This window comes from Crocodylus porosus, unplaced genomic scaffold (assembly GCF_001723895.1).
Source record: "Crocodylus porosus isolate Cpor-Errol unplaced genomic scaffold, CroPor_comp1, whole genome shotgun sequence".
Classification (NCBI taxonomy): Eukaryota; Metazoa; Chordata; order Crocodylia; family Crocodylidae; genus Crocodylus; species Crocodylus porosus.
Window position 1 is genome coordinate 52,759 of NW_017728926.1, and position 9,515 is coordinate 62,273.

Here is a 9,515-nt window from a genome sequence, read left to right on the forward strand (position 1 = left end):
CTGCCCCCAGGCACCTACTTGGACCTCCGGACCTGCGACAGGGCCGACAGGGCTGACAAGGCGTGCAAGCCCTGCCCCGCGGGTACCTTCTCCAGCGAGGCCGGCGTCCGCGGGGGCTGCACCAGCTGCCGCACCTGCGAAGGTAAGGTCGAGCCGGGCACCCGCAGCCCGGGCCGGGATCCGCGCCGCGAGGTCCCGCTCGCGAGCGCAGCTGGCGCGGGGCGCGGCGTCGGGCTCAGCTGGTTGGATACCCGCCTCCCGGGCGGGTCTCCCGGCCGTCGAGTTCAGGCGGTGCTGCCTTGGTTTTGCAGGGATATTCGCATACAACCGGAGCTGCTCTGCGTCGGAGGACGCGCGGTGCACGTGCAGGCCAGGGTACCGCTGCACGCGGGAGGACTGCCGCGAGTGCGCCCGAAACTGCGGAAGCGGCGAGCGGTTCATCGGGACAGGTAGTGGGGAAGGGGGCTCTCATCTTCTCCCCAGCAGCACCCAAGGAGATGCCACACAGAGGCATCCTGGGCTCCACAGGTCTGGCACGTAGTCTGTGGATGTCTCTGATGGTCCCCACTTTTGGGGGACTCAGGGCACCCCTTGCTGGACTCCTCTAACTTTCCTGAATTAAGTGGCATCCAATTTCAAAACCAACACACATTATAGTGCTTGCCTCTTTACAGAGGGGCCTGGCAGTGAGGATGGGAGATGTGCAGGCTCAGGTTTGCTCCTGCCTGGACTTTACCTGTTTGTCTCCCTAACACCTCATTTATCTCCTTACACTTCACAACCCCCTTAAAGGCCTGGTGGCATCCTGGTTGCGAACCACTGGTCTAAGCTATTCCCTTACAAATGAGAACCAACAATGCCTAGTGCATTCTGCTTCATATTGGGGATGTAAATGCACTGTTCTCCTGGCTTTTGTTTAAAGGTTGTGAGACTTGTCCCTGGGGGACCTTCAATAATCAGAATGATGGGGTCTGCAAGGAATGGACCAAGTGAGTAAACAATTCATTCATCACTGTTTGTTTATTCCTGTACATGTATCCACGAGCATTTATCCACCTGTATGTATCTATGTATATTGAAGATGCTCTGAGGATAATGTCCTGAAGCAAGGAACTAGAACAAGTGATGTGATCTGCAAACATGTGTCAGGGAACCTGGCTCCACCCATCAGCACCACTTACCCCACAATACCATTTTCTACCCCTGGGCCAGGTGAGTTATTGATCAATATTTTCCAAGTAGACTGATATAGATCTGTTACTAAGAAAAGTGGAGCTGCTGCTGTTCCCACAGTGAACCTAGAGGTCCTTCTATTTGCCTGCTGGCCTGAAGCCATATACAGAAGATATGCTGAAGAAAAAAACCCAAAATAGGTGTAGACGTTCAGGAATGAATAATCTAGCTGCTTTGATGGCAGGAGACTTTTGTCTTGTGATTTTTTTTTTTTTTTACAGAGTATTTTTGATCCCTAGGGAAGAATTTGGAGATGGACATTGTTCTCTGGGTGGGCCTGGTGCTGGCCACAGTGTTCCTGCTTCCTTTGGCAGTGTTTCTCATCATTTGGAAGAAAAGGAAACTACCTGCCATGTTCAAGAGAAGTAAGACTGATATAATCTGTTAACTTTCTGTTTCTAACTGTGGGTAGAGAACAGGAATCCAGATTCATGTTTCCTTAAAAGATGGCTGCAGATTCAAGTTCCTTGAAACTCAGACACTGGCATTCTGAAAAGAAAAATCAAAGTCTAGATTATCCATTATTTAAAAATTGGGCAAGTAGTAGGAGGCTTGCTTCTATCTTGAAATGTTTCAAAGCTGGTCTCCTCCATTCAGTGGTAACACTGATTTGCAAAGACAGTCAATCAGGTTCCTGCCCATCTGAGAGATAGTGAATGCATTGCACAGGAAGCTGCTGATTCAAGGAATGTCAGTGATAAACTTCAAATTGCCACTTCTCCCTGTGCAATTGCTGGATAGACCCTTCTCCTCTGCTTCAGTCCCCTGTTACTTGGTTCATTGTTGTTCGCTTGATTTGTGAGCTCAGAGAAGTATGTCTCTCTCTCCCAGCATGTGATAGGCCTATATAAAAATAACTGTCTGAAAAAGAACAAAATCTGCCATAGCAGTTTGCCCTTGATGTAGAAGTAAATGTGCCCTTGTTCTGTTTCCACTGGACATCTGAATTTTAAATCTCTACTTGTTATTCGCATTGCAGATTTTTTTTATCAAAGAGGCTGGTTGCTAGTATAAGGCAGGGTAGATAATGCATCTTTACAGACTGACTAAATAATATATAAAGCAAGCATAACCTTTCATGAAGCCAAGTTCACTTCATCTGATGGGTCAGATATCAGAAAGGGAGGGTGAGAATATATGTGCTTGAAAAGACATAATCGTATAACATGCTAATTGTCTCCTTCACAGTATATATAACACCTGAGCAATCAACTCAAGAGGAGGATGCCTGTAGCTGCCGCTTTCCAGAGGAAGAGCAAGGGGAATATGATGATTGCAGCAAACTGGCACAATTCAAAGATTCACTAATGAATTAGAAACTGGATTGTGTAGGTCAGCAAAATCTGGGTTTCCTTTCAGAACAGCTGAGAAGAACTTCATTATGCATCAGGGTGGGACAGCAGGGTTAGTGACCTCCCAGTCTACAGATTGAACAGGTAGGGTATGGAGAGGGTAAAGTAGTTTTCACTAAGGCCTCTCACTTACCCAGACAGAGCCTTTTTTAATTAGTCCTTGCCAACCCTTCCAACTGAAATGGAATTGAATTGTATGAAGTAACTTAAAAATGAAAGCAACTTGCTAGCTTTGCTGATAGGCTGGGGATACTATTTCTAAGGTACTTTGACTTGTTCTAATAAGAAAACAGTACCAGTTATACAAGGACCAAACTGCTTTTCTAGAGATCTTGTAATAAGAGATGCCCAAGCCATAGTTTTGCTAACATTAGAAAGACTGTTGAGTGCTACTAGCCTCTTACAAGTATAGTGCAGGCTGCCAGTGTGCAAACTTCCCATTCTTCTGCTCTCCAGTGTACTTCAGCTGGGAACTACCTCACTCCTGATCTGGTCCTCAGACTCCAGAAGGCTGGATGTGATCCAGAATCTATATGGATACTGTTGCAACATGCAGAATTGTGCTTTTGCACTTGTGTGCACACCCCCCTTGCATGCTCTCACACATGTGCGCACACACCCACTCGCATGCATGCGCACCCTTCGCAGTTAACTTCTGTCCTGATTTGCAGAACGCTTTCCTATTTATTCTACTTTTAGTTTGTAGCTAAAAGCGGTACGGAAAGTCATGGTTGCAGAATGTCTCATAACACCCCTTGTATGTTGTCTGAAGAACTCTGTTATGCTAGCTCATTTGGGAGGTGTAGTGGAAATACTGTGACAATCTGTGGTTGGTTTGGTCTGTGAGAAATAGGCAATTGGTGCAGCTGGCTTGCATCATTCTTGTGATGTTAAATTCTTAGCTTTTTCTTTTAAAAATTTTTTGGGGGGGGGTTTTGTAAGTACAGTACATAACTTGAAAATAAATAGCACTTTTTTTTTCTTACAATTAAGTGCATCTAAAATAAAATACTTTTGTATAATACTTTTCTATGCATCTTGCCTCTTTCTGCATTTTTTTTCCAAACATGAGAGTGACTAACAAGGTTATTCAACATTTTTAAACATAATGAGCAAGGATGGTGGGATTTTTTTATATCTGTTATGAATGAATCGGCCAACTCCAGAGCAGTTCAGCCTGCCTGATAAGAAGCTGAAATAATTTAGCCTGTTAGAAGTTTGTATTCCAAGACTTTCTTTGTATTCCAGTGAGCAAATGAACACTTCAGAAGCAGCATTTTCCCTGAACATATATAAGCACCATTTGTTTCCCACAGTGAGGAATTGCTTATTCCCCTTTCCCTTTATCTCCACACACTGACTTTTATTTTCAGTTAACCTGCTAATTTGGGACGTGGCAGCACTTACAACTTTCAGACCATGTGTTTCCTCTGTGTTAGGTTGAGCACTCAAGGCACCACTTGAAATCCTACTGAGAGTTAAGATTTTGGGGTGATTCCTAGATTACTGCAAATGGACTTAATTGGAGCAATGTTAATTTATAGCAGAATTTGCGACCTAGCCCAGTGGATTCTTCATGCTGAGTGTGTATGTTAATTGATCCAGGAGTCCAATGAGCCAAATCTCTGGAATGTGGAAGCCTGACATAAAAGTACTGTCCTATCAAGATTTGTACATTGTTCAGAGAGTCACATGAGCCTTAATGGACATGCACAGAAGGCATTCATGATCCTTTATGTATGTTGAGCATTTAATTATTTGTGTATGAATAAATATTTAAAGTAAAAATCCAGGTATTGGAATTAAGGAAAACTATTTTGGTACCATGGGTTGAGTTCCTCAAACAGGTGTTTTCAATGCCTATGAAGCTGGGACCCCATTCTGGTGTCAAAGCAGATGTCAGTCTACAGGTAATATAGTAGAACCTGAGTGATTTTATCTGCATGGCTTGCAACCTATTTTAAATCAGGTGTCAATTACCCCACTGTTTGCTGTACAGTGTTAATATCAAGGGGCACGGGTCCCTGCTGCTCTTTGGCAATCCAGTGCTTTTTGACATGCAAGCTGCAGCAAGCAGTGATGGCTCTTATTTGCTACAGCAGTAAGTCTGCTGCTGAGAGAGAGCTAGAAGGAAGCTCATGAGACTGCTACCTCCCTCAGAAGTCAGTTGTTGAGAGCCAGGGAAGCATTTGCAAAGTTCATCCTCACTGAAGCCACCTTAGTGCCCAGCAATGTATCTTTCCCAATATATGGTTGAAGCCACAAGACAAAGGAGTGTCATGAAGGGTTGCACAAACCAGGAAATGGAGGCTTTGGGTACAAATAGTGACATAATAGGTGGGAAAGTGGGCATGAACTCCAGGTATGAAAGTGGAGGGGGGGAAGCACTAGAATGGAGCTGAAAGTTGTCTTCCCCTTCTGTCTCCCTGCTCTGTGCCCTGTAGTGGCTCTGGCTCCAGCAATGAAAACTGGTGTTTAAGGAGGCTTTGGGTACTGGTGTTTAAGGGTGCTTGTACATGTGAGAGGGTTTTAGTCTTTAGGGTTGCATACTATACCCCCTAAATTGAAACAGTGAATTTCATTTTTTCCATCACTGTATATATGTTATTGTCCTAGCAGCCACAGGCTCCTGCTGAAGGCAGAAGTTGCAAGGGGTCCAATCCTTTTTTAATTTTTTGCCAGAGGCTGCCCACCTCTCCCGTCTCTGGGGAGCCATTAATCTGTGCCATTAATCTGTCATCTTGGCCCCTGTGGCTGTGGGAGAGGCGAGCAGGCCCTCTCAAAAAAAAAAGGATCAGGCCCTTCCCTGCTTCTGCCTTCAGCGAGCTCCTGTGGCCAGGAGGACACCTGAGGCCACCAGGGAATAAGCACTATCCCTGCCACCTTTTCTGGCCACCAGCACACCCAGCCACCCTCCTGCCACCTCCCAGCACTACCCCAGAGGCAAGCCAGCCCATTTTTGGGTGGCTGCAGGAGCTTGCTGAAGGCAGAAGTGGTGAGGGGCCTGATCCATTTTTTTCTGCAGGGCCTGCCTGGTTTTCCCATGGCCGGGAGGCAAGCTGGCTAATTACTGCAAAGTTCCAAACTAAATTACATCGGGGTGTAGTTTAGTTTGCAATGATGCAAACTCATTTAACACCCCCAAAACTCATGTAGGTGTAATGTGTGATGCTATTAAGCCACACAAAGGAAATTTTTCATCACGTGTACATCGTGACATCATCACTTGTACAAGTGCCCTATATGACTACTCCACAAAAGGAGTACATAAAAAATGTGATATTCCTCCCTCTGCCAATGGAGTTGCGAAAGACCCCGGCAGCTGGCAAAACAAGTATTCAAATAAAAGCATCACAACCTGGTGCTGCTCTAAAGTGAAAAGCTGCACAGCATGCCTGGGACTCTGAGACTCTGATGTTAGCACTGCTATTTTCTGTGCACTGTCTATCTACGTTTAGATTGTGTAGTTGCCCAAAGCTATACCCCCAACAGCCTCTCTCCCCAGTGCTGCACCGGGTTGGCTTAGTCTTTATTTATTCATTTGAAAGAAACAGAAATTTAGCTGCTGAAGTCAATTAGGTACCTGAATGTGTCCCTAGAGATCAGACAACTGATCAAACTAGAAGAGAAAACTGCCTACCTATCCTAAGGTAAGCAAGAAAAAGAACAGCTCTGTATTTCATGGCTTTTTTCTGTAGACTGAATATCATGCGGTTCAGACGAATGACGAGGGAGCTGGTTCTTAAGGGATTGTTTGACTGCAATTATGTGATGTGGTTGCCTTCATGGAAAGGGAACTGGTGACTTAGAAGAGGGCTCTGGTCTCGTGTTCCTGGGTAGGTGACACTACAGGGGTTTTGAAGTTGGGGGCTGAGCTCAGGGCTGCAAGTGAGTTCAAGTGAACAAAACTTACACTTGTACTTCAGGTAATGTGTCTTTTCCACCCACAACTACTGCTAGGTCCTGATTCTGGGGCTGATTGCATAATGGAAATTACTGTAGGAGGCTTTAAATCTTTGGTCTGTAACTGTGGCAGGTTTGATCCTCTAGTAGGTGCCTGCCCACCAGCAGTAGGTGATGCAATCTTTCCTTCTGGAGGTGTTCTTGCTCAGACCAGTGAGTGTGTAAGCTAATTGCTGCAGCTAAGGAACCTAAGTGCTTTCAGCTTTATGAGCTCTGTTGCCATCACTGCTGTTTACTACAGCAAAAGCTGTGCTTGTCCTTTAAAGGACATGCTAAACAGCCCTTTCATCCTGATGGCCATGAGAGTGCTGCAGCTCAGGCCTGGCACTAACTGCAAGTCTTCATTTGGGATAGAAATTTCAGATATAGGAATTGCTTAATTAGCAAACTAAATCTGTAACTGTCCCCTGCCCCCTGCCTGCTGCTCTGAGCCATGTGTAACAGCCACATACACTTGGGGCTGTGTGTGGTCAAATGTGTTCTGGTTTTATTTTGCTGTGAACCTTGTTTGTGCTGTATATTTTGTTTCCTCTAGGACTGGAGAGGACCACCTCCCATCCCTCCTTATTGTGTCCAAACCCTTTGTTTTAAGATTCCTCAGCAGAACCTGTAAAAACAATTGAGTGACTGGCCCAATCCTGGACTGCTGACAACCTTTGAATTCACTGGTCTGCATTAACTGTGTTCCAATGAGGCTGCTTGTTGGCTGGGGCCCTGGATGAGGTCAGAAAAGTTATTTAATGTTGAGGCCACCTGGTCTGGGGCTGCTGGACCCTGAATGGTGATTTGGGAGCTGGGGGGGCTGCTTCTTATGGGGGGCTCTTTCCTGAAGTTATGTGAAGTTGTAAAGTTATGTGAAGTATGTAAGTTTTCTGAAGCTATGTGAAGGGAAAGCGTCAGGTGCAGGAAGATAAAGTCTCTCAGGGATTGAGACCTCTGTTCTCTCCAACTCCTTTCTCCTTTTGTTTTCTGGGTTTTTGGGCGGCATCAGTCCCTGTGGCAAACTGGCTAAGGTTGAAGCCTGGTAGTTTTGCTGGTACACTCTGGGCCAGGGCTGAGAGCCTGTCATGTTTTAGTTGCTGTTGCAACTTCTTTTGGGTTCAGCATAACTGCATCACTGAACCTCGGCTATGTGTCTCCCTGGCTGGTTTGGCCATGCAGGCCTTAAGTGGGAACAGGTTGGCCCATCCTATCCTGCAGAACTTGCAGCCACAGGGGGTCCCACCACCAAGGTGCTGTGCCCTGCTTGCTGCCCCCACCCCACCCCCACCACCTGTGCCATGTTTAAAGGGATCAATGCAGGCAGAGAGCCGTTTCCTGGCTGAGAGGGGAAGAGTTGCCGGTTCTACTCCTGGCCCTATTACTGGTGCCGCGGAGGGAACCCAGGCGTCCTCAGCATGTGCTGCCCCCGCCCCAAGCCCCCTGCAGCTCAGCCCTCATGTGCACAGTCTGGCCCTAAGTATTTTATTTCAATGAGTGTATACCGCAATTTTGATTTTTCAGTGGATCAGGGCCCCCAAAATTATATCCTGCAGGGGGCCCCAAAAAATCATGGTCTGGCCCTGATTGGGAGGATGCCATGAGTGTAACTTTCCCTAATGCAGGCTGCCCAGGAACAGGGTCCTGACAGCTACTGGCCCTGCAGGCCTTGAATGGGATGATGCCATGAGAGTATCATTCCCTAATGGAGACTGACCAGGAACAGGGTCCTGACCAGGGCCATCCCTAGGGGGACAAATTGGGGTAACTGCCCCAGACCCCATGCTTTGGAGGGATCCCATGGAGCCGGGCGGAGCAGCAGTGGCACAGAGCTGGGTGGAGTGGTGGCTCCGTGTCGAGCCACTCGCTACCCCACCTCTGCCGCTGCTGACAATGGCAGTGGCAGCTTCTTCCGGTCTGGGGCCCGTGGCATTGCAGCAGGGGTGGGGCCCCACATGGGCTGATTGGCCCCAGGCCCTGCACCCTGCTGGAGGCAGCTCTGGTCCTGGTAGTCACTGTGTCAGGGATTATAGTGTCTGCACGATAGTATAGCTGAGACTATATGTCCAGGCTGCAGCCATAAGCCTGGGCCCATTTTGCTGTTTTACAGCCTACCAGTGTGGGGTTGAATCCCAGCTATATGTTGGCTGGAAGACTTGGGCTAGGGTGAAACCTTGGCACTTCTTGTGGCTTATTCAGGTCTCAGTGCTGTATAAGCCTGGTCAGCTTTTTGCTGCCCAGTCCAGGCCCAGTGAAATAGGCCTGGGCCTTCTTTTGTCCCTTTTGCAGTTTATGCCTGAACCAAGTACTGTGGTTGGGTGCTAGTCCTAGTTCAAGCCCCAGCCAAAATAAGCATGGGCACCCTTTTGCTATTTCCTAGCTGTTAGGTCTCAGCCTAGCAGTGTGGCTGAGACTATATGACCAGGCCAAGTAGGCCTGGTGATCTTTTGTTGTGTATTCGAGCCTGAGTGCAAGACAGGCCAGAGTCCCCTTTTTATTGTTTTACTGCACTTGTGTCTCAACACAGCTGTATTGCAGAGCTCTGCTGTACATTTTTTTGTTGTATGTCTGGGTTCAGCACGTTTGGGCCTGGCACATGTTGGTTTTGTGGCTCTGTGCCCTGACCAATGTAGCATATTTAGCACTGGTTGCTGGTCATGCCCTTTTCCTGTTTGGCTGGCTTTTTTCCAAGTTCTCTTGGAGTTTCCTGCCCCAGCAGAGCTGGGATTAGGACTAAAAACTTTGGGGTGTGATATGCTGATAAAAACTGCTGTTCACCCCTCAAATCCACCATGTGGAAGTGAGGATCAGCACTACAGTTTCGCAGAGAGCAACAAGGGGTCCTTTGCAATATAGAAGGACCTATGCTCTCTATCAGCTTGTTGTGGCCCAGTGGACCCATGAAGCAGCTCATTGGACTCTCTGGTGTGGGCCCCCTTTTCCAGCCCATTGCTGAAGGGCAGGTATAGGGGTGCTGGCGCCTGGAGC

At 47.3% G+C, this 9,515-nt stretch overlaps 1 protein-coding gene across 1 annotated transcript in view; it reads left to right on the forward strand.

Annotated features, from left to right (window-relative positions):
* TNFRSF9 (TNF receptor superfamily member 9) overlaps positions 1-3,618 on the forward strand; it is a 7,972-nt gene extending 4,354 nt beyond the window's left edge. Inside the window, exons 2-7 of the mRNA XM_019541691.1 lie at positions 11-142; positions 312-449; positions 923-989; positions 1,082-1,212; positions 1,473-1,598; positions 2,422-3,618. Of these exons, the coding sequence (XP_019397236.1) occupies positions 11-142; positions 312-449; positions 923-989; positions 1,082-1,212; positions 1,473-1,598; positions 2,422-2,549 (722 nt within the window). The 3' untranslated portion in view covers positions 2,550-3,618. The remainder of the gene's footprint in view (positions 1-10; positions 143-311; positions 450-922; positions 990-1,081; positions 1,213-1,472; positions 1,599-2,421) is intronic.
* The last annotated feature ends 5,897 nt before the right edge of the window (positions 3,619-9,515 follow it).